The 19,946-nt window shown below is 48.0% G+C and overlaps 1 protein-coding gene across 2 annotated transcripts in view; it reads left to right on the top strand.

Moving 5' to 3' along the window:
• sardh (sarcosine dehydrogenase) overlaps window positions 1–19,946 on the top strand; it is an 88,887-nt gene that overhangs the window by 61,568 nt on the left and 7,373 nt on the right. For both annotated transcript variants that reach the window (XM_014125677.2, XM_014125682.2), the window contains exons 18-20: window positions 8,272–8,365; window positions 11,040–11,202; window positions 14,802–14,970. In XM_014125677.2, the coding sequence (XP_013981152.1) occupies window positions 8,272–8,365; window positions 11,040–11,202; window positions 14,802–14,970 (426 nt within the window). The remainder of the gene's footprint in view (window positions 1–8,271; window positions 8,366–11,039; window positions 11,203–14,801; window positions 14,971–19,946) is intronic.

Raw genomic sequence — 19,946 nt, 5'->3', positions numbered from 1 at the left:
ATGGGGACTGAAGAGTTGCGTATACATTGTTTGTCTTCAGGAAGGCAGTGAGTTGCTGTGCAACAGCTTTTTCAAAACATTTTGAGAGGAATGGAAGATTCGATATAGGCCGATAGTTTTTTATAATTTCTGGGTCAAGATTCGGCTTTTTCAAGAGAGGCTTTATTACTGCCACTTTTAGTGAGCTTGGTACACATCCGGTGGATAGAGAGCCGTTTATTATGTTCAACATAGGAGGGCCAAGCACAGGAAGCAGCTCTTTCAGTAGTTTAGTTGGAATAGGGTCCAGTATGCAGCTTGAGGGTTTGGAGGCCATGATTATTTTCATCATTGTGTCAAGAGATATAGTACTAAAACACTTTAGTATCTCCCTTGATCCTAGGTCCTGGCAGAGTTGTGTAGACTCAGGACAATGGAGCTTTGGAGGAATACCCAGATTTAAAGAGGAGTCCGTAATTTGCTTTCTAATGATCATGATCTTTTCCTCAAAGAAGTTCATAAATGTATTACTGCTGAAGTGAAAGGCATCCTCCATTTGCAAAGGCTGCTTTTTAGTTAGCTTTGCGACAGTATCAAAAATAAATTTTGGATTGTTCTTATTTTCCTCAATTAAGTTGGAAAAATAGGATGATCGAGCAGCAGTGAGGGCTCTTCGATACTGCACGGTGGTTATGCCCATTTGAAACCATTTGAAACTGACCCCTGGAACATCTCATTCCAAAATCATGGGCATTAATATGGAGTTGGTCCCCCTTTGCTGCTATAACAGCCTCCACTCGGAAGGCTTTCCAGTAGATGTTGGAAAATTACTGCGAGGACTTGCTTCCATTCAGCCACAAGAGCATTAGTGAGGTCGGGCACTGATGTTGGGCGATTAGACCTGGCTCGCAGTCGGCGTTCCAATTCATCTCAAAGGTGTTCGATAGGGTTGAGTTCAGGGCTCTGTGCAGGCCAGTCATGTTCTTCCACACCGATCTCAACAAACCATTGAATGTCATTGTTTGCTGTAGCGTTACGATATCCCTTCAATGAAACTAAGGGGCCTAGCCCAAACCATGAAAAACAGCCCCAGACCATTATTCCTCCTCCACCAAACTTTACAGTTGGCACTACACATTTCATGAAGCTCCCGACTAACAGTTCTTGTGCTGACGTTGCTTCGAGGCAGTTTGGAACTCGGTAGTGAGCGTTGCAATGGTCTCTGACGTCAAACGCGGCAAGGAATGTCATCATACACAGAAATCTTGCCTCAGGAAAGGGCCTGTTATTTCCAAGTCAAACCTAGGAAGGATTGCGTCATACGTTACACTCAGGAAAGGGCCTCTCCTTGTGATGAAACACTAGTCTGTAACTGTGTTCTGTAACTGTTAGAGCCATGGGGAATAGGTGCAACAATCATAACATCTTGACCATACTCATTGTGGTCTGATTTCATGCCACTTGAGCATAACAGCCTTGCGTATGCCAAGTTATATGAAACCATTGACATTGGAACTGCAATGTTCGTTTTCTCTCTCTCACTACACAGCAATTTAATCAACCCTACAGTTCCCTTACTGCATCTAGTATGGGCAAACTGTGTGTGTGGCAGCTACATTGCCATCCCCCTGGGTTTATCAGTATTAAAAACGGTAAATGATTCCCTGAATGCTTACGAAACGGAATGGCAAATAACCCTGCTCAATAAAGAGTCCCTCATTTCTCATATGTCTTCAGTTTCTGAGATGAGGCTCTCACTTCTGCTTAGGGTAAGCCACTAGTCATCAGCACAACCACTACACACACACACACACGCACATGCACAGTTACGCACACGCACAGTTACACACACACACATGCACACAGTTACACAGACAGTTACAGACACACGCACGCACATAGTTAAACGCACGCACACAGTTACACACACAGTTACACACGCTCGCGCACACACAAGGCACACACAGACAGATGCACACGCACAGTTACACGCACGCACGCGCAGTTGCACACACACGCACTCACACGCAGTTGCACGCACTCACAGTTGCACTCACACACAGTTTCACGCACATTTGCACACACAGTTGCACTCATGCACAGTTTCACGCACAGTTGCACTCATGCGCAGTTTCACGCACAGTTGCACTCATGCGCAGTTTCACGCACGCGCAGTTGCACACACGCACGCGCAGTTGCACGCACAGTTGCACTCACACGCGCGCACAGTTGCACACACGCGCGCGCACAGTTGCACTCACGCTCGCGCATAGTCGCACGCGCGCACTTGCGCATAGTCGCACTGTCGCCCGCACGCACTCGCGCAGTCGCCCGCACTCGCGCAGTCGCCCGCACGCACTCGTGCAGTCGCCGCACGCACTCGCGCAGTCGCCCGCACTCGCGCAGTCGCCCGCACTCGCGCAGTCGCCCGCACTCGCGCAGTCGCCCGCACTCGCGCGCAGTCGCACGCACGCACACACTCACGCGCAGTTGCACCCATGCACGCGCAGTTACAACTGTGTACAGTTGTGGCCAAAAGTTTTGAGAATGACACAAATATACATTTTCACAAAGTTTGCTGTTTCAGTGTCTTCAGATATTTTTGTCAGATGTTACTATGGAATACTGAAGTATAATTACAAGCATTTCATAAGTGTCAAAGACTTTTATTGACAATTACATGAAGTTGATGCAAAGAGTCAATATTTGCAGTGTTGACCCTTCTTTTTCAAAACCTGTGCAAACTGACCTGGCATGCTGTCAATTAACTTCTGGGCCACATCCTGACTGACTGATGGCAGCCCATTCTTGCATAATCAATGCTTGAAGTTTGTCAGAATTTGTGGGTTTTTGTTTGTCCACCTGCCTCTTGAGGATTGACCACAAGTTCTCAATGGGATTAAAGTCTGGGGAGTTTCCTGGCCATGGACCCAAAATATCAATGTTTTGTTCCCCGAGCACTTAGTTATCACTTTTGCCTTATGGCAAGGTGCTCCACATGCTGGAAAAGGCATTGTTCGTCACCAAACTGTTCCTGGACGGTTGGGAGAAGTTGCTCTCGGAGGATGTGTTGGTACCATTCTTAATTCATGGCTGTGTTCTTAGGCATAATTGTGAGTGAGATCACTCCCTTGGCTGAGAAGCAACCCCACACATGAATGGTCTCAGGATGCTTTACTGTTGGCATGACATAGGACTGATGGTAGCACTCACCTTGTCTTCTCCGGACAAGGTTTTTTCCGGATGCTCCAAACAATCAGAAAGGGGATTCATCAGAGAAAATGACTTTACCCCAGTCCTCAGCAGTCCAATCCCTGTACCTTTTGCAGAATCTCAGTCTGTCCCTGATGTTTTTCCTGGAGAGAAGTGGCTTCTTTGCTGCCCTTCTTGACACCAGGGCATCCTCCAAAAGTCTTCGCCTCACTGTGCGTGCAGATGCACTCACACCTGCCTGCTGCCATTCCTGAGCAAGCTCTGTACTGGTGGTGCCCCGATCCCACAGCTGAATCAACTTTAGGAGACGGTCCTGGCACTTGCTGGACTTTCTTGGGCACCCTGAAGCCTTCTTCACAACAATTGAACCGCTCTCCTTGAAGTTCTTGACGATCTGATAAATGGTTGATTTAGGTGCAATCTTACTGGCAGCAATATCCTTGCCTGTGAAGCGCTTTTTGTGCAAAGCAATGATGTTGGCACGTGTTTTCTTGAAGGTAACCATGATTGACAGAGGAAGAACAATGATTCCAAGCACCACCCTCCTTTTGAAGCTTCCAGTCTGTTATTCGAACTCAATCAGCATGACAGAGTGATCACCAGCCGTGTCCTCGTCAACACTCACACCTGTGTTAACGAGAGAATCACTGACATGATGTCAGCTGGTCCTTTTGTGGCAGGGCTGAAATGCAGTGGAAATGTTGTTTTGGGATTCAGTTCATTTGCATGGCAAAGAGGGACTTTGCAATTCAACTGATCACTCTTCATAACATTCTGGAGTATATGCAAATTGCCATCATACAAACTGAGGCAGCAGACTTTGAAAATTAATATTTGTGTCATTCTCAACTTTTGGCCACAACTGTACACAGTTTCACAGTCACTTTTACTTAGAGTAAGTCACTAGTCATCAGCACAACTAATATGTCACTTACAGTAACTGCTGGTTTACTTACAGCAATAGCACAACTAACATGTCACTTACAGTAACCTGCCGGTTTACTTACAGTAATTCATCAGCACAACCCGTAACGTTAGTCACATACAGTTACCCTAGCCTTACTCACTGTATAGCCTCCATTAAGTCACCCTGGACAGACGTGGGTGAGCAAAGCTGCTCTAGGCCCAAAACTTTTTTAAACGTTCCAGTTGAAAAGGATTTCACTGTGACTGTGAACTTGCTGTGGACCTTATCATTATGGCTGTCCCCGGGCCACCTTCTGCTCCGTCTGTCTCTCTGTTGGAACAGACTAACTCCAGCTAGTAGAAATGACTGTCCCCAGCCCCCATACATATTAGTGTCTTTTTCATCATGTCTCCCCCACGCATCATCTCTCCCCCTTCCTCCCTCGTCCCCCTTCCCACAATCCTGAAATATGAATGAAATGCTGTCACAACACATCTGAAACTCAAATGAGTCCCCTGCGGCAGTGTAGCTAGCGACGAGGAGACAATGAGAGGATATTGAAGACGGGGGGGTTTCTCTCTGGTCTGATTTGTATCTCAGAGTACACGGATAGGCAGGGGCCACATACTTGTTCCCTTGTACTGTGTGGGCTCTGTGTATCACATATACATAGTTGGGACTGAATGAGTTGTTCTGCAAATAATTTGATTAAGTTTAATTAGTGCAATCTCAATTTAGAAATGTTTTAATTCGATGTTGTCACATAATAGTGCAATAGGACTTTTACAACAACACAAATTAGGAGTTTGGTTAGATTTGGGGGTGATATGCAGCCAGCTGTGTGTGTGTGTGTGTGTGTGTGTGTGTGTGTGTGTGTGTGTGTGTGTGTGTGTGTGTGTGTGTGTGTGTGTGTGTGTGTGTGATTTTTCATTAGGAACAGATCTGTGATCCTGCGCTAACTTCCACACTAAATGGGTAGTCTGATCAACTAATTGGCTGTTTCACAGCCCGCACTATCCACGCACTAACGCACGCACTCACACAGAGGGTTTATAATTAGACAGCTTGTCGGCCTCTACAGTTCAGTAAGCATGATGTTTCAGAGGGAAGGGAATGGGTGGAGGCTGTTCATGAAATATCGGAGCGCTTTATACCACTGATCCATTCGAACAGCAACTCATCACATTGCCTCATACATTAAAAAAAGACCCTGAAACCACCTACCTTCACGAAGAAAATATATTATCTCTCTACCTCCACATATTCCCCTGGCCCTACACCTTATCTCCCTCTGTACCTCATACATTTATTTTGTCCTTATGAGTTCCTCTGCTTAGTGGTACCTGCTTGCACACACACACACACACACACACACACACACACACACACACACACACACACCCTGTACACAGACACGCGCGCGCGCTCTGGCAGAGCCTAAACATCCATTACTCTTCCGCCGTCCACCGGCAGCCGCTCCAACTCTGAGATTTACCTCTAAAAAATGATGCGTCTGCAATCTCAGCCAGCCGTTCAGCCATTCCTGTACCTAGAAAAGCCCCGGTCGTTGTCGTAAATGGCATATTTTGGCATGTTTTTATACAGAGGTTTGTTTATCAAAGTAGCGTGGCAGTAGCGGCTCACAGTCCACGTCTCTGCCCTAGTGTAAACATCCATCACTTTGACTGCCGCCAATGTAGCGACGCTGTGTGTGTGTGTCTTGAGGATGGAGCCTTATTGACCTGTACCCGGAGACACTGACGCTGCCACCGGCCCCTAAATGAGGAAGCCATCTCTATCTCAATGTAGAGTGCAGTTACTCAATCGTTTAAAATGCTGTCCCCTGTCTCCTCGCCTTCTTCGGGCACTTGTTGTAAAGGATTTGATGGGTGAAAACAATATGGTAGAAACTCGTCATTATGCTGGAGGAAAGAGGGGTACGAACCAAATGAGAGAGAAGCATCACAGTGAAAGAGGAGCTCCCTCTGAGCTCATCGTCCAGGCTGTTTTAGCCCAATAGCCCTGCAAGCCCTGCAGCTGCTACCAATGACTACAGTCAGGGGCCCTTCAGTGATAGCCTGATCGCAAATTGGTTTGTGTTGTCTTGCCAGCTCCTTACAGTCATTGTCTAGTTTGGCAAGACGGCACAAACAGATCTGGGATCAGGCTACTTCAGTGACAAGGCACTTTCCAGAAAGCAGATTGTGTGTGCGCGCAGAAGAACTCAGAAGGACAGACCTGGGCCCAGTGTCGCAGACAACACCCAACCAAACCTGAACACTGGCATGAAATATTAATGATAATGTTTTGTTTTTGTCTACTAACTGACTGTGAAAAACACTGCCTGTCTGACTTACAGTTGAAATCGGAAATGGCCAAATATATTTAAACTCAGTTTTTCACAATTCCTGACATTTAATCCTAGTAAAAATTCCCTGTCTTAGGTCAGTTAGGATCACCACTTTTATTTTAAGAATGTGAAATGTCAGAATAATAGTAGAGAGAATTATTTCAGCTTTTATTTCTTTCATCACATTCCCAGTGGGTCAGAAGTTTACATACACTCAATTAGTATTTGGTAGCATTGCCTTTACATTGTTTAACTTGGGTCGAACGTTTTGGGTAGCCTTCCACAAGCTTCCCACAATAAGTTGGGTGAATTTTGGCCCATTCCTCCTGACAGAGCTGGTGTACCTGAGTCAGGTTTGTATGCCTCCTTGCTCGCACATGCTTTTTCAGTTCTACTCACAAATGTTCTATGGGATTGAGGTCAGGGCTTTGTGATGGCCACTCCAATACATTGACCATGTTGTTCTTAAGCCATTTTGCCACAACTTGGAAGTATGCTTAGGGTCATTGTCCATTTGGAAGACCCATTTGCGACCAAGCTTTAACTTCCTGACTGATGTCTTGAGATGTTGCTTCAATATATCCACATAATTGTCCTTCCTCATGATGCCATCTATTTTGTGAAGTGCACCAGTCACTCCTGCAGCAAAGCACCCCCACAACATGATGCTGCCACCACCATGCTTCACGGTTGGGATGGTGTTCTTCGGCTTGCAAGCGTCCCCCTTTTCATCACAACCTAATGATGGTCATTATGGCCAAACAGTTCTATTTTTGTTTCATCAGACCAGAGGACATTTCTCCAAAAAGTACAATCTTTGTCCCCATGTGCAGTTGCAAACCGTAGTCTGGCTTTTTTATGGCGGTTTTGGAGCAGTGGCTTCTTCCTTGCTGAGCATCCTTTAAGGTTATGTCGATATAGGACTCGTTTTACTGTGGATGTAGATACTTTTGTACCTGTTTCCTCCAGCAGCTTCACAAGGTCCTTTGCTGTTGTTCTGGGATTGATGTGCACTTTTCGCACCAAAGTACATTCATCTCTAGGAGACAGAACACGTCTCCTTCCTGAGCGGTATGACGGCTGCGTGGTCCCATGGTGTTTATACTCGCATACTATTGTTTGTACAGATGAACGTGGTACCTTCAGGCGTTTGGAAATTGCTCCCAAGGATGAACCAGACTTGTGGAGGTCTACATTTTTTTTCTGAGGTCTTGGCTGATTTCTTTTGATTTTCCCATGATGTCAAGCAAAGAGGCACTGAGTTTGAAGGTAGGCCTTGAAATACATCCACAGGTACACCTCCAATTGACTCAAATGATGTCAATTAGCCTATCAGAAGCTTCTAAAGCCATGACATCATTTTCTGGAATTTTCCAAGCTGTTTAAAGGCACAGTCAACTTAGTGTATGTACACTTCTGACACACTGGAATTGTGATAGTGAAATAATCTGTCTGTAAACAATTGTTGGAAAAATGACTTGTGTCATGCTCAAAGTAGATGTCCTAAACGACTTGCCAAAACTATAGTTTGTTAACAAGAAATTTGTGGAGTGGTTGAAAAACGAGTTAATGACTCCAACCTAAGTGTATGTAAACTTCCGACTTCAACTGTACATTTTCTGTAGTGGACTTTTCTCAGATGGACAGGTTGACTGCTAGGTACTTAGGCTGACGCGATTGGTGATTGACAGATATTCTGTTGATTCACTGATGATCCCTTTGGCAGTTGCTGGTTAGAGCAGTTCCTGATTGACCGGTGATTGGCTGATACTGGTTGATTGACAGCTGATTTGCTGACGTGGTGTTCTGTGTCTGTCCACAGTCGAGAGGTGCTACAGGAGATCCTGGATACAGACCTGAGTAACGAAGCCTTCCCTTTCTCTACACACAAAGTCTGTAACGCTGCCGGACACAAGGTAAGAGAAAAGACCTGTCTGTCTGTCTTCCTGGCTGGCTGGCTCTATTGGTCTGTCTGGCTAGCAGTTATTTTCCCCTTTCATTCCCACCCTTACACTCCTGCCTCATCAAATGTATAATTTAATATGGTACAAATTACTCTTCTTCACACAGTGATGTCAATTGCCAATGGAATTCAAGTAGTAAATTCGAATAAATGTACATTTCATGGCGCCGCTTGAAGAAGGGTTGTTTTCTCCTGAGTGTGCACGAGAGAGAGCAAGGAAAGAGCGAGGGTGCATATCTTTGCGTGTGTGCGTTCATGCGTGCACAAAGGTGGTTGTTGTATGTGCGCGTTTGTGTGTAGCTGCCTGCGTGTGTGTTTTGTTGTGTGTCTTGGCCTAGTTGTGTATTGTGTGTGTGTGTGTGAGGAACCTGAGTGAGTGTGTTGTGCCTGTTTATGGGACAGATGGCCTGGCTCACATCACCCCTGTGACTGACTGAGACCTCATGTCAAACACTCTGCATACTTCTCTAACCTCCCTCTCTCTTTTTTTTCTATTGCGCTCTCTCTCATCTGTCCCTCTCCTCTCCATTATTCATATCTCCCTTGAATCTAAACATTTTAGTCTTTCACCATCCAGTCTTTTCCTCCTCTCTGCCTCATTTCAGAGTTGTAGAAAACATTTACGTCTCTGTACATTTAACACATACCATCTTAATTTGACAAGTTTCTCACAGCAGTAAAATAATCCTGCAGGAAATCTGAATTATGTGGATTATAATTAATGGATATTTTTGTAGGGGTTGATGCATTTTTCGTTGGGGCAAATCAAGTTTAAGTGGAAATGTTCCAAACTTTAGAAACCTTTTTAAACCTTCAACACACTACAAGTTGCAACAATCTGACAACACTGATCAAATTAAGAGACAACATCTCTATACATGTTTTAGCTTGGTAGCTGTAATACATTTTGGAGTGTTTTATAAACATCCAATACAGCTCTAACTATTACACTGTAATTACAGTACAGTATAAAACACTGGGTCCTCTGTATGTTTCCCAGTAGATGAGCAGAGCAGCGTTGGAACGGAGTGGCTCTCCTCTCCCAAATAAAGACAGCTCTATTTCGAACTAAGCCTCTGGCTCAGTGTCGCTAATGCATTCTGTTTTGATTTAGCTGAATTATGTCATCGTTTTTTTCTGGATCCCCCTTGTTCTTTGGCATCTGCCTGCCTTCACTAATGCCCCATCCTGTCCTACATTAAGTACGGTCTTGATGGCATTTTAATCCCAATGATGGTCTCACTGCTGTGCTGAAAACACTGTCTTTGCCTGTGCCCCAACTCACTCAATACACATCATTCTCTCATACAGGTTTACCATACCGTGAGGCGGGTTGTTTGGTTTGGAGGGGGTGTGCATGCACGTGGGTGTGCATGTGTGCCTGCATGTGCATGCATGATTATTATTATTTGTGTATGTGTTATGTGTGAGGATCTTGGCCTAGTTCTGTCCGGATCCCTAGAGTTTCCTGCTGTGTGTGGGGGGGATAAAGGGACCTGTGTGAGGCTGTGCTGGCCAGATGGTGTGGCTGACAGGGCCTCCTCTGGGGCTGCCTCTTCAACTATCCTTGCTGTTGTCACGTCTCAGCTTCTCCTCATATTCCTCCTGCTGTCCTGCTTCACCAGTCTCTCACCCTCTCTCCTTCTTTAGTCTCTCACCCTCTCACCTTCTTTAGTCTCTCACCCTCTCACCTTCTTTAGTCTCTCACCCTCTCACCTTCTTTAGTCTCTCACCCTCTCTCCTTCTTTAGTCTCTCACCCTCTCTCTCCTTCTTTAGTCTCTCACCCTCTCTCCTTCTTTAGTCTCTCACCCTCTCTCCTTCTTTAGTCTCTCACCCTCTCACCTTCTTTAGTCTCTCACCCTCTCTCCTTCTTTAGTCTCTCACCCTCTCACCTTCTTTAGTCTCTCACCCTCTCTCCTTCTTTAGTCTCTCACCCTCTCGCCTTCTTTAGTCTCTCACCCTCTCGCCTTCTTTAGTCTCTCACCCTCTCGCCTTCTTTAGTCTCTCACCCTCTCTCCTTCTGCTCCTCCTCTTCTCCGTATCCAGCTCTATCCCTAACACATTTTTATCAGTTCCCACCCTGTTCGTTTCTTTCTTTCCCATGCTTCTGTTCATCCTCCCACGCTCTCTTTCTCTCCTCTCTGTTCCCTCTCTCCCTGCGAGGAACTTCTTCATTAGAATGTACGGCAGCCAGGCATACAGACCATGTCCTTGAAGACGTGTGTGTGTGTGTGTGTGTGTGTGTGTGTGTGTGTGTGTGTGTGTGTGTGTGGGAGCAGTAGATAGTAGGAGGGTTACAGAGCAGCTGTGCTGTTCTCCAGAAGGGTTCTCTCTGTCAGACTAGACCAGTGTGAGCTGCCTTCCTGCTCTCAAGGACAACTCGTACACAATTCCTCTATTCATTCCATTACATCTATATTACATTGGGTTCTGGCCATGCAATTTAAAGTCTCATTGTATACAGTTTGTTGGGAAGAGGGAACTATCGGTTCCAATTACTGCATCTTATTAGAGCCCCGTCATGTCCCAGGACATTTTAAATTATCACTTTGTTCGTTCGTTCGCTCACTCATTCAATCACTCGCTCATGAATTCTCATTCTGTCACCCCCCCCCCCTCCCTCTAGGTGCGAGCCATGCGTCTGTCCTTCGTGGGCGAGCTGGGCTGGGAACTGCACATCCCTAAGGACTCCTGCTTGCCCGTCTACCAGGCTGTCATGGCTGCCGGTGCCAAGCACAGCATCATCAACGCCGGATACAGAGCCATCGACTCCCTCAGTATAGAGAAAGGTGTTTGTGTGTGCGCGTGTGTGTGCCAATGATTCCCTGAGCATAGAGAGAACTGTGTACTTCAGCATTGAGAAAGGTATAGTACAGCTTAGCTCTGAAAGAGTTTGGTGGCAGAACAACAACTTAACAAAGTTTTTCTGGAACCAGCTGTGGTTTTCTGAGCTGAGGGGCTGGTGGCAACACATCACAACCACCAGCTGTGCTTCAGCTACATTTACATTTAAGTCATTTAGCAGACGCTCTTATCCAGCTATGACATGTTCCAGGAAAACATAGGGCTATTAGTGAGATGTGCCAGGAAAAGTTGGGACTTTACTACCCCTTTTCTTCTGTAACGGCAGTGGGATAATCACACGCTACAGATTGCTTAGTTTGACAATGACACGGAGTACAAGGTGTGGAATGTTAGCTGTACTAGCTTTCCCTGTAGCTCAGTTGGTAGAGCATGGTGTTTGCAACGCCAGGGTTGTGGGTTCGTTTCCCACGGGGGGCCAGCACAGAATTTTTTTTAATGAAATGTATGCATTCACTACTGTAAGTCGCTCTGAATAAGAGCGTCTGCTAAATGACTAAAATGTAAAAATGTAACTGACTTGTACCCAGGCTAAGAGTACAGTAACAGTCCTATAAATGTCTTAACTGAATGTATAAACTTCCATAGGCAGCAGACAGTGTATCAGATGTACAGATTTCCATAGGTATCAGTCATAGTGTTGTCACGATACCAGTATCGCGATACTAGGAAGTAAGGAAGCAAAGGAAACAAAACATGAAGCGGACAGAATTTCTTGAGGAAAACAGTCCTAATGTTGGAAAAAACTGCCTTATGTTGTCACCCAGAGTCACATTTGTTTTACAAAAGTAGATTTTAAAAGGACTATAGAGTTTTGTCGGCTTCGTGTTTTATTTTTTGCCAAGGATAATCTGGTATGGTAAGTATCGCGATACTGGTGTCGTGACAACATGGAGCAGAGCTGTAAGTGAAACAGAGCGTGTTTGGTTCAATAGATAGATACCTGTGTGCTTGAGAGAACAGCAGTAGCATGACTAGCAGAAATGAGAGACCCGTTACAGTGGCTGTTTGACGTGTCAGCAGTATCCTATATTGTTAGCTTGTACTTCAACATCACTTGGGATCAACCACAGTGTACAACTACCCGCTCTGATTAGTCTGTTGACAGGCCGGGGGAGCTGGCAGTGTATATGCATTACAGTAACTTATTTGTGGCGACGGGTAACCGCAGGGTACATGTGACGCGTCTAGTGCAGTAGTGCTGAGGTAGAGGTCAGTTGCATGCCCGCTTGCCACGTGCTTGAATACTCTTGCTTACAGCTTGCTGCCGCCGGCTAGCCCTTGTGGTGAATTGGGGAGAAGCTTCATGCACAAGTCTCCCCTTGCCTGGACAAAGCCTCTCCATGACCAAGACTCCTGTCAGGCCTCCTCGCGGTGGCACATGTTAACTGGTTGTCTTGAAACTCCAGTCTAACCGGCTGGGGATCTCGGGAGCAGCAGTGGGCCCCAGAGATGCATCTGTACAGGCCCACCTCTGTGTGGACAAGTCCTGGCAGCCATCAACCACTGTCCCGCTGCCTTGTGGGTTAGTCTAGTACGACAAAGGCTTGGGGAGCACTCCCTGAGAGAAAAGCAGCATGCTGGCGGCGCGCGGTAGGCGGACACCGACAGACTGGGGTTTCGGCAGCCTCCTGCAGCTGTGGAAGATACTGGTCGTCCTGGGTTTCCCCCCTTGCCACTGGAATGTCACCTTCCTACAGTGAAGTAGTGCTGTTGGGGATTGCACACACACTCAGCGGCAAGGGGGGAACTTCCTTTGCACAGGTATCCACTTCTGACCTCGGTGAAGCCATCAGCCAGAAACTGGGAGCCCTTAATCAGAGCCCTGCACGCCAGCGGCACAGGTCTATTATGGTCGCCAGCAGCTGGGACTTGAGTGGCAGCTGCTCTCGGCAGACCCCTGTGTGACTGAGCATCCTGATTTAGGAGCCACACTGCTCACCCCAGCTGAGGAGAGGCCTAGAATAGGTGGCCTAAAAATTGCCCACACACTCCATGCTGGATAGGCTACCGCACCTATCGGGAGTTGCACAACATCAGCACGGTGTGGGACTGGCAATTAAGAACAGCCTTCTACCCAGCCTCACCGAAACACCTGTCAGCATAAGGGAAAGACTCATGTCTTTCCGTATCCCCCTAGCCAAGATGTGTTATGCTACTCTTCTCAGTGCATACGCACCAACGTTACCATCTGAAAATGAGGCAAAGGACTGCTTCTACTAGTCACTAGATGAGGCCCTTCACCGCATCCCCAGGAATGACAACATCTTTCTGCTGGGTGACTTCAACGCTAGAGTGGGACAGAACAACAGGATATGGAGCGGAGTGCTGGGTAGGCATAGTGTTGGCCAGGTCAATGAGAACGGCATGAGACTGCTAACTCTATGTGCCGAGCACGATCCCATTGTCACTAACACCTTGTTCCAGCAGAAGAACAAATATAAGGCATCATGGATGCCCCCACGCTCCAAACACTGGCACCTGATGTACTACGTCATAGTGAGACGTTCTGACACTAATGAAAAACAGGAATCTCCACCTCCACACCAAGGTTGCCGTCTGTCAAGCCGTCTGCATCACCATACTTTTTTACAGCTATGAAGCCTGGGTCACTTAGTCGCCACAACATGCAGCTCGAGCGATTCCACATTAGATGCCTGCATTGCATCCTGGGAATCCCCTGGTGCAACCGTGTGCCCCATACAGAAATACTTGTTAAGACCAACTGCAAGAGTATGGAGGCCATGGTCACCCATCACCAACTGTGCTGGCTTGGAAATGTCATTAGAATGTCTCAGGAGTGCTTGCCAGGGCAGATCCTGTATGGCCAAGCTACATCTTGGCCGGCGGTCTGCAAGGGGGCAGCTGAAGCTCTACAAGGACCAGCTGGAAACATCACTGAAGAAGTGCAACATCAAACCCACAGACCTGGAGGATGCTGCTGCCGACCGTTCCACCTGGTGGCAGCTCTGCCAGAGCGGTGTACAGAGGTGGGAGAGGAGCATAAAGAGACGGCACAAACAGCTCAGGAGACATGCAACCATGCCTGCCCCCGCCAACACAGACTGCATATGCCCCACCTCCAATAAAGCTTGTGGATCTCTCATTGGTCTCTACAGTCACCAAAGAATTCACCGTTAACTCGGAAGTGATCATCGAATACGTTGGACAGCCATAAGCAACTTCTTTGAGAGTGCTTAACCTCTGCGCGCTTGCATGCGTTCGTGTTTCTGTGTATAATGAATGCAGAGGCGGCTGGTGGGGGGAGCTAAAGGAGGATGGGCTCATTGTAGTGGCTGGAATGGAATACATGTAAATGTATCAAACATATGGAAACTGCATGTTTGACTCCGTTCCATGAATTCCTTTCCAGCCATTACCCTCCTCCTATGGCTCCTCCCACCAGCCTCCACTGACTGAACGCGAGTGTGCAAGCATACATTACATCTGTCTCGTCCATTCTGTGTCCTACCTCTTCCAAGGTTTGCAGTTTGGCTGGATAGTGACTCCCCTCCTCTCTCCCTAGGCTACAGACATTGGCATGCTGACCTGCGCCCTGATGACACACCTCTGGAGGCGGGACTAGCGTTCACCTGTAAGATGAAGAGCACCATTCCCTTCCTGGGTCGGGCCTCTCTGGAGAAACAGAAGGCTGAGGGACTACGTAGACGCATTGTCTGTTTCACCATTGATGAGTGAGTGGTCACGGTCACCATGGCAACTTTTTTAGCTTGAGGACATAATTAAATGTCACCAGCATTATTTTCTCATATCCTGGGTTTCTTCCTCCTTTCATGTGGGTCTTTGATGACTCCAGTTAAAACGGTGTGTTTTATGGCCTTAATGACAACCATAGAAATAGAAATGACAGAATCATATTTTTGAAACTTAGCCCTCGAGTCTTCCCTGCTGTTAGTGTACTGTAGCAGACCTGGTTTGGTCTAAATGTGAGGGACTAAGTGATGTTTCCAGTAATTCACTAAAACTGCTGGGGTTTGATTAGAAGGGGTCAGCCTGACGTGATATCGTTTTCTTAGTTGATTCACTGAGACTACTCTATCTGGTTCAGGTCTGAGGTGCAGATAGAAATTCAATGAGTGGAGCTGACATGATCCCCTATTATACATGCAGACAATCATATCTGTTCTACACAAGACATTTCTGTCTGAACGCTCTAACGTTACATCACCTGAACAGGTCTGTTTGATGCAGTGTGAGCCGTCTGTCTCTCGCTCTGTCTCTCTCTCTCTGGCGCTCTGTCAAGCTCTCTCTCTGGCGCTCTGGCACTCTGTCTCTCTCTCTAGCGCTCTCTCTCTGGCGCTCTCTCTCTCTCTCTGGCGCTCTCTCTCTCTCTCTCTCTATGGCTCTCTCTCTGGCTCTCTCTCTGGCGCTCTCTCTCTGGCGCTCTCTCTCTCTCTCTGGCGCTCTCTCTCTCTCTCTCTCTCTCTCTATGGCTCTCTCTCTGGCTCTCTCTCTCTCTCTGGCTCTCTCTCTCTCTCTCTCTCTCTCTGGCGCTCTCTCTCTCTGGCGCTCTCTCTCTCTGGCGCCTCTCTCTCTCTGGCGCTCTCTCTCTCTCTCTGGCGCTCTCTCTCTCTCTGGCGCCTCTCTCTCTCTCTCTCTGGCGCTCTCTCTCTCTCTCTCTGGCGCTCTCTCTCTCTCTCTCTCTGGCGCTCTCTCTCTCTCTGGCGCTCTCTCCCTCTCTCTGGCACTCTCTCCCTCTCTCTGGCGCTCTCTCCCTCTCTCTGGCGCTCTCTCTCTCTGCGCGCTCTCTCTCTGGCGCGCGCTCTCTCTGGCGCGCCGCACTCTCTCTCTGGCGCGCTCGCACTCTCTCTCTGGCGCTGCGCTCTCTCTCTGGCGCTCGCTTCTCTCTCTGGCGCGCTCGCACTCTCTCTCTGGCGCGCTCGCACTCTCTCTCTGGCGCGCTCGCACTCTCTCTCTGGCGCGCTCGCACTCTCTCTCTGGCGCTCGCACTCTCTCTCTGGCGCTCGCACTCTCTCTCTGGCGCTCTCTCTCTGGCGCTCTCTCTCTCTCTCTCTGGCTCGCTCTCTCTCTCTCTCTCTGGCTCGCTCTCTCTCTCTCTCTCTGGCTCGCTCTCTCTCTCTCTCTCTGGCTCGCTCTCTCTCTCTCTGGCTCTCTCTCTCTCTCTCTGGCTCTCTCTCTCTCTCTCTCTCTCTCTGGCTCTCTCTCTCTCTCTCTCTCTCTCTCTCTCTCTGGCTCTCTCTCTCTCTCTGGCTCTCTCTCTGGCGCTCTCTCTCTCTCTGGCGCGCTCTCTCTCTCTCTCTCTCTGGCGCTCTCTCTCTCTCTCTCTCTGGCGCTCTCTCTCTGCTCTCTCTCTGGCGCTCTCTCTCTCTGGCGCTCTCTCTCTTTCTCTCTGGCACTCTCTCTCTCTCTCTGGCGCGCTCTCTCTCTCTCTCTCTCTGGCGCGCTCTCTCTCTCTCTCTGGCGCGCTCTCTCTCTCTCTCTGGCGCTCTCTCTCTCTCTGGCACGCTCTCTCGCTCTCTCTGGCACTGTCTTTCTCTGGCGCTCCTCTCTCTCTCTCTCTCTCTCTGGCGCTCTCTCTCTCTCTCTCTCTCTCGCGCTCTCTCTCTGGCGCCCTCTCTGGCGCCCTCTCTCTCTCTCTGGCGCTCTCTCTCTCTCTCTCTCTCTGGCGCTCTCTCTCTCTCTCTCTCTCTGGCGCTCTCTCTCTGGCGCTCTCTCTCTGGCGCTCTCTCTCTCTCTCTCTCTGGCGCTCTCTCTCTCTCTCTCTGGCGCTCTCTCTCTCTCTCTGGCACTGTCTTTCTCTGGCGCTCCCTCTCTCTCTCTCGCTCTCGCTCTGGCGCTCTCTCTCTCTCTCTCTCTGGCGCTCTCTCTCTCTGGCGCTCTCTCTCTCTGGCGCCCTCTCTCTCTCTCTCTCTGGCGCGCCCTCTCTCTCTCTCTCTCTGGCGCGCCCTCTCTCTCTCGCTCTGGCGCACTTGCTCGCTCTGGCGCACTTGCTCGCTCTGGCTCGATCGCTCTAGCACTCTCGCTCGCTCTGGCACTCTCTCTCTCTCTGGCACTCTCTCTCTCTCTGGCACTCTCTCTGGCGCACTCTTGCATTCTCTCTGGTGCACTCTGGCATTCTCTCTCTCTGGTGCACTCTGGCGCTCTCTCTCTCTCTCTGGCGCACTTTTGCATTCTCTCTGGTGCACTCTGGCATTCTCTCTCTCTCTCTGGCGCGCCCTCTCTCTCTCTCTGGCATACTCTCTCTCTCTCTTTCTCTCTCTGGCGCTCTCTCTCTCTCTCTCTCTGGCGCACTTGATCGCTCTAGCGCTCTCGCTCGCTCTGGCACTCTCTCTCTCTCTGGCACTCTCTCTCTCTCTCTCTCTCTGGCGCACTCTTGCATTCTCTCTGGTGCACTCTGGCGCTCTCTCTCTCTGGCGTGCGCTCTCTCTCTCTGGCGTGCCCTCTCTCTCTGGCGTGCCCTCTCTCTCTGGCGTGCCCCCTCTCTCTCTCTGTTGCCCCCTCTCTCTCTCTCTCTGGCGCCCTCTCTGGCGCCCTCTCTCTCTGGCGCGCCCTCTCTCTCGCTCTCTCTCTGGCGCTCGCTCAGCCTCTGGTGCTCGCTCAGCCTCTCTGGCTGGCGCTCTGGCGCTCGCTCAGGCTCTCTGGCTGGCTCTCTCCCGCTCTCTCTCCCTCTCTCTGGCTCGCTCGCTTTGTCTCGCACTCTGGTTCCCTCTGTCTTGCTCTCTGGTGCTCAGGCTCTCTGGCTCGCTCTGGCGCTCTCTCTCTGGCTCGCTCTGTCTCTCGCTCTCTGGCGCTCTGTCTCTCGCTCTCTGGCGCTCTGTCTCTCGCTCTCTGGCGCTCTGTCTCTCGCTCTCTGGCGCTCTGTCTCGCTCTCTCTGGCGCTCTGTCTGGCGCTCTGTCTCGCTCTCTGGCGCTCTGTCTCGCTCTCTGGCGCTCTGTCTCGCTCTCTGGCGCTCTGTCTCAATTTCAATTCACTGTGCTTTATTGTTATGATGTAACAATGTACATATTGCCAAAGCTTACTTTTGATATTTACAATATTAAAATAATAATAGTCATACTTGTCAAAGGGACAACATTAACCAAGGGTCAAAATAGCCATTGAACAATAACAATATAGAGGACATGTGCAGCGCTCTCTCTCTGTCTCTTGCGCTGTCTCAATCACATAGATAAAATATTAACATTTTCCCACCAGAGGTGTGTTTCCATCAAACTTATTTTTTAGCCAATAAAAAGCTGTGCGTGATGACGTAGTGCACATACACTAAAGTTATTTTATGTGTTCAGGTACCGAATAAAAAAAAAAACTGAAGTTTCATGTGTTTATTTGCAATTTCAACTCTGATGGTTTTGTCACAACAACTGTTGCGATAAATAGCATACCTCCTTGCCCAATCTGGTTTTGGTGCATGCTCTAATGACAACAGTTGATGATAAAGTGAACAGGGTACGTTATATGATGACATGGCTAAAAGCAATATCTTATATATATATATATATATACAGTTGAAGTCAGAAGTTCACATACATCTTAGCCAAATACATTTCATCTCAGTTTTTCACAATTCCTGACTTTTAATCCTAGTAAGAATTCCCTGTTTTAGGTCAATTAGGATCACCACTTTATTTTAAGAATGTGAAATGTCAGAATAATAGTGGAGAGAATGATTTATTTCAGCTTTTATTTCTTTCATCACATTCCCAGTGGGTCAGAAGTTTACATACACTCAATTAGTATTTGGTAGCATTGCATTTAAATTGTTTAACTTGGGTCAAACGTTTAGGGTAGCCTTCCACAAGATTCCCACAATAAGTTGGGTGAATTTTGGCCCATTCCTCTTGACAGAGCTGGTGTAACTGAATCGGGTTTGTAGGCCTCCTTGCTCGCACATGCTTTTTCAGTTCTGCCCTCAAATATTCTATGGAATTGAGGTCAGGGCTTTGTGATGGCCACTCCAATACCTTGACTTTGTTGTCCTTAAGCCATTTTGCCACAACTTTGGAAGTATGCTTGGGGTCATTGTCCATTTGGAAGACCCATTTGCGACCAAGCTTTAACTTCCTGACTGATGTCTTGAGATGTTGCTTCAATATATCCACATAATTTTCCTACCTCATGTGCCATCTATTTTGTGAAGTGCACCAGTCCCTCCTGCAGCAAAGCACCCCCACAACATGATGCTGCCACCCCCGTGCTTCACGGTTGGGATGGTGTTCTTCGGCTTGCAAGCGTCCCCCTTTTTCCTCCGAACATAACGATGGTCATTATGGCCAAACAGTTCTATTTTTGTTTCATCAGACCAGAGAACATTTCTCCAAAAAGTACGATCTTTGTCCCCATTTGCAGTTGCAAACTGCAGTCTGGCTTTTTTATGGCAGTTTTGGAGCAGTGGCTTCTTCCTTGCTGAGCGGCCTTTCAGGTTATGTCGATATATAGGACTCGTTTTACTGTGGATATAGGTACTTTTGTACCCGTTTCCTCCAGCAGCTTCACAAGATCCTTTGCTGTTGTTCTGAGATTGATTTGCACTTTTCACACCAAAGTACGTTAATCTCTAGGAGACAGAACGCGTCTCCTTCCTGAGCAGTATGACGGCTGCGTGGTCCCATGGTGTTTATACTTGCGTACTATTGTTTGTACAGATGAACGTGGTACCTTCAGGCATTTGGAAATTGCTCCCAAGTAAAA

This window comes from Salmo salar, chromosome ssa01 (assembly GCF_905237065.1).
Source record: "Salmo salar chromosome ssa01, Ssal_v3.1, whole genome shotgun sequence".
NCBI classification, from domain to species: Eukaryota; Metazoa; Chordata; class Actinopteri; order Salmoniformes; family Salmonidae; genus Salmo; species Salmo salar.
Note: the sequence above shows the minus strand (reverse complement) of the source record. Positions and strands in the feature narration are given on the sequence as shown.